We start from the raw sequence: 14,117 nt of genomic DNA on the forward strand, positions 1-14,117 counted from the left end.
CATACTTGTGAATATACATTTTGTTTGTTTGTTGTTTAACGCTGACCAAACAATATTACAGCTTTATGACGTCGGTCTGTAAATAATCGAGTCTGGATCAGACAATCCAGAGATTGACATCATGAGCATCGATCCACGCAATTTGGATTCGATGAAATGCATCAACCAAGTCAACCAGCCTGACTATCCGTTCCCGTAAGTCACCTATTACGACAAGTATAGTCGCTTTTTACGGCAAGCATGGCTTGCTGAAGACCTATTCTAACACGGATGTTCACGGGTCGAGTATACTTGTATTTCACTTTACGTTAACATGATATTTTCCATGTACATATGTGCATGTGAGTACAGTATCTCGATGGTCAATTGATGATGCTATGCTTGCGCTATGGATCAACGAGGTTACAAGTAATCAACATATATACTAGCATTAAGAAGGTTATGATGCAACATAGAATCACATTTACCTTCAGCAATAATATAAGCGATTGGAGTTAGCATCGAATTAAGTCACTGTCAGCGTTTGAAAAAAGAAAGAGATAAACCACAGACACAAACAATATCAACGGACACCATTAAGCTATCACGAAAGTTATGTTCAAGGGTTCATTTATACTGTTAGTATGACGTCACAGTGCAATCTAACATATTGTTACGTCACAGAAAGACGCATAACATTGTGTGGGGCATACGTAGGACACATACAGAAATACAGCAATTGGTATTGTAGTGGCAGGAAAATATACAATAATTGTATAAATAATTTGTACAAACAAGGACGTTTAAATTGCGCAGGTACAGTACACATACAGTCATAAATTGTAAATGTGTCTGCAACATGAGAGTTGTCAACGTATTATACGACGATGACTGGTATATATTCAGTTTGTGGTGGTGGTGTTATTTAGTGGTCAGGGCTAATTGATCGACAATTGACAATGGAACTGGCCACTCATGTGTGACGGTTTGGTGATGGTAATTTCACATAATGTTACTTATCATATGTTGATATTGTACCGAGATTGTGCCGAGATTGTACCGAGAAGACTAACAAGAGTACACCATATGCCGACGAATTTGAACCACTATGGATAGGGATTGAGACCATACCTTTGGAATTGATGACTCGTCTATAACGAAAATCCCTTATGTAGCAATATGTATATAGAGTGAGAGTCAACCGACAACACATATGGGACCCCTCTTGCCGGTGTATCCAATTCAGTCAACACATTGATCAATATGCCGGGAATAAAGCAGCAAATTTTATGATGTTCCCGTTTTACAAATGTGAAAATGATGCACTGAGAAAAAGGAAAGAAAGTTATCTTATTAATACTTTCAAACCAAAATTAAATGGGTTCAAATACTAGTATTTTTGAAACAAGGATTGTACATTTTCCTGCCACTTCAATACTTATTGCTGTATTTCTGTACGCATGCCCCACACAATGCCTTTCTGTGACGTCACAATATGTTAGATTGCAGAATGACCCCATACTATGTTTGAGTGCACTGTGACGTCAAAATAGGGTAGCAGTATGAATGAACCCTTGAAAATCACTTTTGTGAAATAGATTGAGTAAATAGAGAATATTTCATGTGTCGAATGAAATATCATGTTTCTCTCATCGAGTGACGGGAGGAAAGGATATATTTTATCGAGTTGCGCAGCCACGAGGGAAACTATCTCCTTTTCCCCCGTCATGAGGGGAATATATATGCTCTCTGCCTCATGGCATTCATTCACCTGATGAAGGAGTAAGCATATACTCCGAAACGTTGTGTTCCTTATAATAAAGAAGTTGAACATCCATATATTCTCTTCCTTGTGTGTGTCACTTCTAAATGCCTTTCAAATCTATATTCACAAGTATGGTTAACATGTTTAAAATAATACCATTATGAATGACAATTATCATGATTACACGATATGCTAAATAAAGGTCTGCACGGGGATTGGATGTATTTTTTGTGAGCGTTACTTGTTTGTCGTTTAACGTCACTCCCAGCAATAGTCCAGTTATATGAGATAGCATGTGAATAATGAAGTCTGGACCAAACAATCCAGTGACTAATATCATGAGCAACGATCCACACCTTCAGGGTGAGATGGGTAAAATGTGTCAACCGCAAGATGTTCTGGATTCTACGAATGCTTCAAACAGTGCACCCATTTGGCGTAAAGGGCAAAACAGCTGTGTAAACTATACGAAAATAGACCACTGAAAATCAGTGATGACACCAGGTGTTCACGAAAAGGGTAAGCATATCCTGCTCTACCGGTAGCACTCGCCACTCGCGAAAACTAACCTGGGATCCTTCAGTTTCATCATATGCATTTGACCAGGACACAAGTCATTCAATGAGAATAGATGTAAAATTTACGAAGCACACTTCACAGTGTCATGCTACTATAATTATTTGCGTCCTAGGGGGCACGGATGGCCCAGTCGTCTGAGGCGCCGCGATTCGCTATGCAGGGTTGCGTCCCTTGGGCACGCCAGAAACCTATGATTGTGGGTTCGAATCCCGGTTCGCCCCGATTATGTTTCTAGGTTTGTCAGCACCATACCCGTGCTCGTGGGTTTCACCGAAGTGGTAAACGTCTGAGACCTGCATCACTTCGGGCTTTCCTCCCACATTAAGCTGACACGCCGTGATATAACTGGAATACTGTTAAAAGCGGCGTAAAACCCAACTCACTCACTCACTCACTATTTGCGTCCTCTCTGTTCCCATTCTTATGAAGAGGCAAGATAACTGTTCTGTTCCATGAGGTTTAAAATGTGCTTCCTCGAACTATTTCAGTATCAGGACAGATAGCACTGAAAAGAGATTATACCCATTGTTAAAAGAAATGGGTGAGGTTACACTGAACTGGACTGAAAAGTTAAAGTGATCACCATGTACATGTATGTAGCTCAATCTTGTCTGCTTCACGTAATTCACCACGTGTATCATATACAGTCAAGTCCCGTTTAATCCGACATCGATGGTTGCATATGATTATGTCGGATTAACGAGTATGTCGGATAATCGGACAGCTTCACGATAGATAACGATTCAAACACGTAATAAAAAAATAAATAAAAAAATATTCATATTGTTATGTTACATTTTTGGCGGAATATGTTTTCTTATCATGCAACCTCTAAAATTTAACACAAAACAACTCTTACGGACTGTATGACTTATTCAAAATACTTTAAAAAGCATAGTCAGAGGGCTTGCATCACCAAGTAGCGCCGACTCCCCATTGTTCTTGGTGACTTAGGTTTGGTACCCCCCAATCTATTGACTGACATTGGGAGTGTACCCGCGGCCTTCTGACAATCTGAGTAATGCAGAAAGCTGCAGTTTTGGGACTCACCATGATCACACGCTCCGAACAGTTTTTAATGAGTTCGCTCCCTGAGCTTCGTGCACAATATGCTGACCGATGTGAATTCTCAAAATTGCAAACTTGGTTATGATTGATGCAAGAACATTTAGTCTACACACAGAGAATCTCACCCGAGTTTGATATAAAACATATCAACATACATCGACTATAGTACCAAAACTCTGCGTCTTGCCAGGAGGTTTTCTACTTTGGTCGACGAGTGTTTATATAATTGGTATCAAAATCCATGAGGTTGAATCTATTATGGTCCAATATCAAGTACCTTATCTCAGTAAGTACAAGACAAATATGGCAATGCATTACGTTTCTTCGACGAAAACATGTGCAGCACAGCTATTGTTTGTAACTGTGACATATCTAATATATTTCTTGTTCATATATTTAAACCGCAAAGTTGAACGAAATACTTTATTTTGCTTAAATGGTCAATTGGTTAAGAGTTTCGTGTTGAGTATACCGATAGTCTGAACATGTGGCGCGTTCCCTTATGACGTCAATGTCGAAAAGTGAAGTGATTACGTTATGACGTTACTTCGACGTTACAGCCACAGGGCGTCTCGGCCCTGGACTCAGTCACCTACAAACTATATTTATTTATTGCTAAAGGTAAATGAGATTTTATGTTGCATCATAACCTTCTTAATGCTAGTATATATGTTGATTACTTGTAACCTCGTTGATCCATAGCGCAAGCATAGCATCATCAATTGACCATTGAGATACTGTACTCACATGCACATATGTACATGGAAAATATTATGTTAACGTAAAGTGAAGTACAAGTATACTCGACCCGTGAACATCCGTGTGAGAATAGGTCTTCAGCAAGCCATGCTTGCCATAAATCGGATAGTCAGGCTGGCTGACTTGGTTGATGCATTTCATCGAATCCAAATTGCGTGGATCGATGCTCTGATCCAGACTCAATTATTTACAGACCGCCGTCATTTAGCTGGAATTTTGCTGAGTGCAGCGTTAAACAACAAACAAACATTCAAACAAACATCACCTCTGAAAGTATGCCTTTCCAACGGAATGCATGAATTGTTTTACCAGCTTTGCAATGCGATTTGTGCCCTGGACTCAGTCACCTACAAACTAACCAAAGTGTTCGGTATGCTGACTGTCATGTCGTTGTACTGTTTGAAAACGTCAAGAATGAACCCTCATACTAACGCTTATGTCAGTCTCCTAGCAGATATTGTCTGCCTTCACACAAGCAATATCTCCTGCGGGAGTCAGATTAGGATAATAAATATAAGTAGCTCTGTGACATATACTTAACGTATCAAAACTTACTGGAGCGAGTACGTCGTATGTGGATATCATGCGGACAAATCAATTTTTTTATGTCAAATATATTACATCAAATTCTGCAGTTCTCAATTTTGCTCAGCGCCGAGTCCGATGGAGAGTTAATACTGATTTGAGCTTTCTTCAATACATTCGACGTGATAGTATTGACACTCTGCAGTTGTTCTTATCACCATGCTATGACAAGTGATTTTGTGCTGTGACTACAATCACCACAAGATCTAGAGAAACACTTATACGTAGAGGGCCAAATAGCGGTTACCAAAAAATGACGTGTGTTTGCCTGTTCCAGATTCGAATTTTTACGGAAATCTGGAATATTGCATCTGCATCGGTAAACAACGTTCACTCACTCACCAATCATCTTTGGAGCACATACACTGTACAAATGGATCCCATTATGTTACATGACCTCCGGGGTAAAACAGGTCTTCAGCAACCCATGCTTGCCGTAAAGGGCGACTAACAGGATCGGGTGGTCAGGCTGGCTGACTTGGTTGATATCATCAAATCCCAAATGCGTGGATCGATGCTCATGATTTCAATCACTGGATTGTCTGGCTTAATTCGATGCTAACTATATTCGCTTATATTTACTGCTAAAGGTAAATGTGATTCAATTATGCATCATAACCTTCTTAATGCTAGTATATATGTTGATTACTTGTAACCTCGTTGATCCATAGCGCAAGCATAGCATCATCAATTGACCATCGAGATACTGTACTCACATGCACATATGTACATGGAAAATATCTTGTTAACGTAAAGTGAAATACAAGTATACTCGACCCGTGAACATCCGTGTTAGAATAGGTCTTCAGCAAGCCATGCTTGCCGTAAAAAGCGACTATACTTGTCGTAATAGGTGACTTACGGGAACGGATAGTCAGGCTGGCTGACTTGGTTGATGCATTTCATCGAATCCAAATTGCGTGGATCGATGCTCATGATGTCAATCTCTGGATTGTCTGATCCAGACTCAATTATTTACAGACCGCCGTCATTTAGCTGGAATTTTGCTGAGTGCAGCGTTAAACAACAAACAAACATTCAAATAAACATCACCTCTGAAAGTATGCCTTTCCAACGGAATGCATCAATTGTTTTAGCAGCTTTGCAATGCGATTTGTGAAATGCGATGTTGATATACTCGGGTATGCACGGTGTGGGTTCCAGGGGGTTTTAACACGTCCGCCTCGCTCTTTGGCGACTCTGTCCCGAGATAAGTATTTCATTCTTTTATTATTCAATCACCTAAATATTACCTTCCGATGTCGATGGGCATTTTATGATTAAAAGTAACCATGACTCATTCATTCCCCTGATGAAGTAGTACTTAAACATATACTCCGAAACGTTGTGTTCCTCGTAATAAAGTTGACATCCATGAATTCCCTTCCTTAAGAGTTTTGTGTTAATTTATATCTTTCTTTACTAACGAAAATGTATTAAATCTTGAATGTATAGAGTAAATAACAGATTACAACACAATAAGCTACTGTTAATGACGGATCAGCTATTAGGTGAGGAGAGGTGAAAAGGGGTTTAACGTCTCTTTCCAGATTATTGCACTTATATAGCGACGTGCATGCACGTGCGAGAGTGTGTGACCTGGACCAGACCGGACTAGTGCCGATTTTAAAGTGCATATTTAGCAATATTCCAGCAATATCACGGCTGGGAATACAAGAAATGGGCTTCACTCAATGTACCCATGTGGGACATAGAACTCTGGTTTTGTTCGTGACGTGCGAACGCTAAACCAATGGCTACCCGCACGCCCCCTTTAGTTAGTGGATCTACTCAGCATCTTGATAACCACATTTAACATACACGCATGTTCTACTGACAGTTTGGATATAGAAGGAACACATGACTATAGATCATAATAAATATATGTTTATTTTCAATATAGAACAACAGCCATCAAAACATCACTCACGCCATTGCATCGTGTAGCATGACAACCCCAGCTACAAGACGACTAACTGCAGTAGCATCTGTATTACATTTGCCAAGCGGATAGACCTCAGTGGACTTTAGGCATGTCACTTAGATTCCCATGAAAGCGGGGTCATAGACAGCAGGTCCTGCCGGGGCAACTGCTGTGGCGGCAATAGTTGTGGGGGCAGCAGCAGAGGAGGCAGCATACGCATCGAGTTCACCAATATAACCAGGACCTGGAATGAATGAAATGGACAGATATGACAATTGACGAATTGCTTGATTTGTTCACACGCTTCTGTACATGTGTCTAAGTTACTGCCTGTTTTCCTGTCACATTGCACTATTATACTTACCGTAACTCTGTGAAAGAATGGCACCGGCGCCCTGTGATCCTGGATGGACTAATCCCTGGTTGAGCCCTGAGCCGAGAGGGGAAACACCCAGGCCGAGAGAGGGGATTCCAAGTCCGAGATGTGGATTTCCAAGTCCGAGATGTGGCATTCCAAGTCCGAGATGTGGCATTCCAAGTCCGAGATGTTGAAATCCAAGGCCGATACGGGGGAATCCAGGACCAAATGCACCGAACGGGGGAAAACCGATCCCTCCGAAAGGAGGCATACCAATTCCAAAACCATGTGTTGTTGTCATGGCAACAAAGCAGACAGCGGCAACAGCAAGAAGCTTCATTTTGTTAATCTGTGAAAATAGAGAAACGAACTTATTCCATGTATTTGACTACTGTACATAGAAATATGAGGGTCAAACACATTTAGTATGTTACCTTCGTTTCGTTCCATGTACATGGCCATGCATATCTATGATACCATAAAGAATTTAAAGGTAAACACACTATTGGTACTTGTATTATTTTATATGCTAGTTGGGTCTAGGACTTTTGTCAGAGACAAAGTATTTATTCGGTTCCTGCTTGAAAACATCTATAAAGGGAGCAGAACAGCCGACCATTTGTTTTTGTCACAGCACATTTTATTCAGGACATCCTGCGTATTCAGCTGACAATTATTTCATTTTTTTTATTTGTTGTTAAACCTGAGTCGAGATTATTTTGTTTCCAACCATTCCTGGAACAAATTATTTCTGCTGCCCAAACTCCCAGGTCCTTCAGTATAGATTGTTTTTCAGAGATTGGGCAATGTGGTGCTCTATATAAATACATATCAATTAAATAATTATAATTGAAAAAAGCCGTGTGATGCCCAAGATACGTAAGTTATAGTATATCATACATAGAGCTTTGCGAAAAAGATTTCACATACATAAAACGAAATTGAGATACAAACACTTACATTTTGGTTGAGGTCTACCGGGACTGACTGATTCAGAAAGTGAAGTGTCCACTGCACAGTCCTTCCTTTATATTAACATGAATGCAGGGGTACAAAGCGGGTCATAAATTGTGCATGTCTACAAAATGACCAGTTGACAACTTGTTATACAACGATGACTGTGTCTACCCGACAGGTGATTAATGTATGATGTATTAGCGCGATACAGTGATGCCATTTGACGGTAACAACGAACAGTGAATTAGATCACCCACTCGATGTTTCTGACGTTCTTGCACTTGTCATTTCAGTTGCAGAATGAAATCTCAGTTTATAGATTTCTTATCTTTTCATATCCTAACTTGAAGAGGTGAAAAGAGTGTAACATTACGTCACTTAAAGTATAGTTAATCTATGAATAATAGTTATAAGTTAAATGAAAACCATGTGACCAATATATTCATGTTACATATTTACTGTAGCAGTATATTACTCTATAAGAGTATACTGTTTGTATTTTCCTCCACAAGACACATTAGTTGTGTTTCATGTCTGAATACAAATGTGGTGAATGTCACATGTTCAGCTGCACAGGCCACACAGGCTCTGTCGTCGCACTGTACACTATTGTGCTTCCAACCCTTTGGCTTCGATAATAAAACATTGTGATGCTGAGAAGTCGATACTAGTACAACAAGTCTTCATGTTTTCATATGTGTATTTTTATCTACCTTGTAACATCAGGATGGCGGTTTAGTGGTAAGGTTCAAGCGGTTTCCATACGGGGTACAATGTTTGAAGCATTCGTAAAATCCAGAGCATCTTGCGGTTGACACCTGTGACTCGTTGTGTTCTCACCCCGAAGTTGTGGATCCGTCACGCGATTGTCTGGTCAAAACTTGATTAGTTACATGTTATCGCCATATATATGTACTATTGCTGGGAGTGACGTTAAACAACAAACAAATAACGCTCACAATAACTACATCCCTGTGCAGACCTTGATATGGTGTCATCGTGTAATCATGATAATTATCAAACATAATATTATTTGTTTAACATGTAAACCATACTTGTGAATATACATTTTGTTTGTTTGTTGTTTAACGCTGACCAAACAATATTACAGCTTTATGACGTCGGTCTGTAAATAATCGAGTCTGGATCAGACAATCCAGTGATTGACATCATGAGCATCGATCCACGCAATTGGGATACGATGAAATGCATCAACCAAGTCAGCCAGTCTGACCACCCGATCCCGTAAGTCGTCCCTTACGACATGCATAGTCGCCTTTTACGGCAAGCATGGCTTGCTGAAGACCTATTCTAACACGGATCTTCACGGATCGAATATACATATACTTCACTTTACGTTAACATACTATTTTCCATGTATATATGTGCATGTGAGTACAGTATCTCGATGGTCAATTGATGATGTTATGCTAGCGCTATGGAACTACGAGGTTACAATTAATCAACGTTTATACCAGCATTAAGGAGGTTATGATGCAACATAGAATCACATTTACCTTCAGCAATAATATAAGCGATTGGAGTTAGCATCGAATTAAGTCACTGTCAGCGTTTGAAAAAAGAAAGAGATAAACCAGAGACACAAACAATATCAACGGACACCATTAAGCTATCCGTCTACTGATTCAGATCTGTGCATCGAAAACAGCATTTTGCATGCATTATTACAAATCAAATTGCTCCAGTATTGTCTTTATTCTATGGAATGCCTTCCAATACTAAATATTCATGCAAACTGATAACAAAAGCTCTTTCTTTTTGTTTACATAGTCCAAAGAACAGCTATATAATGTACTCAACAGGTTTCACGAAAGTGATGTTCAAGGGTTCATTTATACTGTTAGTATGACATCACAGTGCAATCTAACATATTGTTACGTCACAGAAAGACGCATAACATTGTGTGGGGCATACGTAGGACACATACAGAAGTACAGCAATTGGTATTGTAGTGGCAGGAAAATATACAATAATTGTATAAATAATTTGTACAACCAAGGACGTTTAAATTGCGCAGGTACAGTACACATACAGTCATAAATTGTAAATGTGTCTGCAACATGAGAGTTGTCAACGTATTATACGACGATGACTGGTATATATTCAGTTTGTGGTGGTGGTGTTATTTAGTGGTCAGGGCTAATTGATCGACAATTGACAATGGAACTGGCCACTCATATGTGACGGTTTGGTGATGGTAATTTCACATAATGTAACTCATCATATGTTGGTATTGTACCGAGATTGTGCCGAGATTGTACCGAGAAGACTAACAAGAGTACACCATATGCCGAAGAATTTGAAACACTATGGATAGGGATTGAGACCATACCTTTGGAATTGATGACTCGTCTATAACGAAAATCCCTTATGTAGCAATATGTATATAGAGTGAGAGAGTGAGAGTCAACCGACAACACATATGGGACACCTCTTGCCGGTGTATCCAATTCAGTCAACACATTGATCAATATGCCGGGAATAAAGCAGCAAATTTTATGATGTTCCCGTTTTACAAATGTGAAAATGATGCACTGAGAAAAAGGAAAGAAAGTTATCTTATTAATACTTTCAAACCAAAATTAAATGGGTTCAAATACTAGTATTTTCTAAACAAGTATTGTACATTTTCCTGCCACTTCAATACTTATTGGTGAATTTCTGTACGCATGCCCCACACAATGCCTTTCTGTGACGTCACAATAAGTTAGATTGCAGAATGACCCCATACTATGTTTGAGTGCACTGTGACGTCAAAATAGGGTAGCAGTATGAATGAACCCTTGAAAATCACTTTTGTGAAATCGATTGAGTAAATAGAGAATATTTCATGTGTCGAATGAAATATCATGTTTCTCTCATCGAGTGACGGGAGGAAAGGATATATTTTATCGAGTTGCGCAGCCACGAGGGAAACTATCTCCTTTTCCCCCGTCATGAGGGGAATATATAAATTATGCTCTCTGCCTCATGGCATTCATTCACCTGATGAAGGAGTAAGCATATACTCCGAAACGTTGTGTTCCTCATCATAAAGAAGTTGAACATCCATATATTCTCTTCCTTGTGTATGTCACTTCTAAATGCCTTTCAAATCTATATTCACAAGTATTGTTAACATGTTTAAAATAATACCATTATGAATGACAATTATCATGATTACACGATATGCTAAATAAAGGTCTGCACGGGGATTGGATGTATTTTTTGTGAGCGTTACTTGTTTGTCGTTTAACGTCACTCCCAGCAATAGTCCAGTTATATGAGATAGCATGTGAATAATGAAGTCTGGACCAAACAATCCAGTGACTAATATCATGAGCAACGATCCACACCTTCAGGGTGAGATGGGTAAAATGTGTCAACCGCAAGATGTTCTGGATTCTACGAATGCTTCAAACATTGCACCCATTTGGCGTAAAGGGCAAAACAGCTGTGTAAACTATACGAAAATAGACCACTGAAAATCAGTGATGACACCAGGTGTTCACGAAAAGGGTAAGCATATCCTGCTCTACCGGTAGCACTCGCCACTCGCGAAAACTAACCTGGGATCCTTCAGTTTCATCATATGCATTTGACCAGGACACAAGTCATTCAATGAGAATAGATGTAAAATTTACGAAGCACACTTCACAGTGTCATGCTACTATAATTATTTGCGTCCTAGGGGGCACGGATGGCCCAGTCGTCTGAGGCGCCGCGATTCGCTATGCAGGGTTGCGTCCCTTGGGCACGCCAGAAACCTATGATTGTGGGTTCGAATCCCGGTTCGCCCCGATTATGTTTCTAGGTTTGTCAGCACCATACCCTTGCTCGTGGGTTTCACCGAAGTGGTAAACGTCTGAGACCTGCATCACTTCGGGCTTTCCTCCCACATTAAGCTGACACGCCGTGATATAACTGGAATACTGTTAAAAGCGGCGTAAAACCCAACTCACTCACTCACTCACTATTTGCGTCCTCTCTGTTCCCATTCTTATGAAGAGGCAAGATAACTGCTCTGTTCCATGAGGTTTAAAATGTGCTTCCTCGAACTATTTCAGTATCAGGACAGATAGCACTGAAAAGAGATTATACCCATTGTTAAAAGAAATGGGTGAGGTTACACTGAACTGGACTGAAAAGTTAAAGTGATCACCATGTACATGTATGTAGCTCAATCTTGTCTGCTTCACGTAATTCACCACGTGTATCATATACAGTCAAGTCCCGTTTAATCCGACATCGATGGTTGCATATGATTATGTCGGATTAACGAGTATGTCGGATAAACGAAATTAAGTAGTATCAACGTTTGTGATCGAAAATCGGACAGCTTCACGATAGATAACGATTCAAACACGTAATAAAAAAATAAATAAAAACATATTCATATTGTTATGTTACATTTTGGGCGGAACATGTTTTCTAATCATGCAACCTCTAAAATTTAACACAAAACAACTCTTACGGACTGTATGACTTATTCAAAATACTTTAAAAAGCATAGTCAGAGGGCTTGCATCACCAAGTAGCGCCGACTCCCCATTGTTCTTGGTGACTTAGGTTTGGTACCTCCCAATCTATTGACTGACATCTGAGTAATGCAGAAGGCTGCAGTGTTGGGACTCACCATGACCACACGCTCCGAACAGTTTTTAATGAGTTCGACGAGGTAGTGCTTCCTGGGAGAAGTCCCATTCGCTGTCTGGGCTGCGTGTAGAGGGGACAAGAACCCTGAACGGATGATGAGCCAACCAACCTGACTGAGCCAGGATCACCCAAACCCTCTTTGCTGCAGTTATTTTAATCTGTAAAATATATATATGAAGCAAACAAGGCAAGACTATTTCTATTAAAGTATGACTTTGGATGGGTTGAGTATTTACAATCTTTCATTTTCCATCTTCCATCTTTATTCGAAATTAAATTTTAAAGGTCCACATAGATTAAGCATGATCAAATCAATACAGATCTATGAACTATGGGTCGGTCCGGATGAAGCCTCCAAAATTTGTGCACAATATGCTGACCGATGTGAATTCTCAAAATTGCAAACTTGGTTATGATTGATGCAAGAACATTTAGTCTACACAGAAAGAATCTCACCCGAGTTTGATATAAAACATATCAACATACATCGACTATAGTACCAAAACTCTGCGTCTTGCCAGGAGGTTTTCTACTTTGATCGACGAGTGTTTATATAATTGGTATCAAAATTCATGAGGTTGAATCTATTATGGTCCAATATCAAGTACCTTATCTCAGTAAGTACAAGACAAATATGGCAATGCATTACGTTTCTTCGACGAAAACATGTGCAGCATAGCTATTATTTGTAACTGTGACATATCTAATATATTTCTTGTTCATATATTTAAACCGCAAAGTTGAACGAAAGACTTTATTTTGCTTAAATGGTCAATTGGTTAAGAGTTTCGTGTTGAGTATACCGATAGTCTGAATATGTGGCGCGTTCCCTTATGACGTCAATGTCGAAAAGTGAAGTGATTACGTTATGACGTTACTTCGACGTTACAGCCACAGGGCGTCTCGGCCCTGGACTCAGTCACCTACAAACTATATTTATTTATTGCTAAAGGTAAATGAGATTTTATGTTGCATCATAACCTTCTCAATGCTAGTATATACGTTGATTACTTGTAACCTCGTTGATCCATAGCGCAAGCATAGCATCATCAATTGACCATTGAGATACTGTACTCACATGCACATATGTACATGGAAAATATTATGTTAACGTAAAGTGAAGTACAAGTATACTCGACCCGTGAACATCCGTGTTAGAATAGGTCTTCAGCAAGCCATGCTTGCCATAAATCGGATAGTCAGGCTCGCTGACTTGGTTGATGCATTTCATCGAATCCAAATTGCGTGGATCGATGCTCATGATCCAGACTCAATTATTTACAGACCGCCGTCATTTAGCTGGAATTTTGCTGAGTGCAGCGTTAAACAACAAACAAACATTCAAACAAACATCACCTCTGAAAGTATGCCTTTCCAACGGAATGCATGAATTGTTTTAGCAGCTTTGCAATGCGATTTGTGCCCTGGACTCAGTCACCTACAAACTAACCAAAGTGTTCGGTATGCTGACTGTCATGTCGTTGTAC

At 39.6% G+C, this 14,117-nt stretch overlaps 1 protein-coding gene across 1 annotated transcript; it reads right to left on the minus strand.

The window, feature by feature from the left end:
- Nucleotides 1–6,606: 6,606 nt before the first annotated feature.
- On the minus strand, nt 6,607–7,388 carry LOC125371640 (postacrosomal sheath WW domain-binding protein-like). The gene is made up of 2 exons (XM_048393816.1): nt 7,024–7,388; nt 6,607–6,903 (listed from the first exon to the last, which is right to left on the minus strand). Exons 1-2 carry the CDS (start codon nt 7,355–7,357, stop codon nt 6,776–6,778), a joined length of 462 nt encoding a protein of 153 aa, XP_048249773.1. The 5' UTR covers nt 7,358–7,388; the 3' UTR covers nt 6,607–6,775.
- Nucleotides 7,389–14,117: the final 6,729 nt, after the last annotated feature.

This window comes from Haliotis rufescens, unplaced genomic scaffold (genome assembly GCF_023055435.1).
Source record: "Haliotis rufescens isolate VD_foot unplaced genomic scaffold, xgHalRufe1.0.p SCAF_12, whole genome shotgun sequence".
Lineage (NCBI taxonomy): Eukaryota > Metazoa > Mollusca > Gastropoda > Lepetellida > Haliotidae > Haliotis > Haliotis rufescens.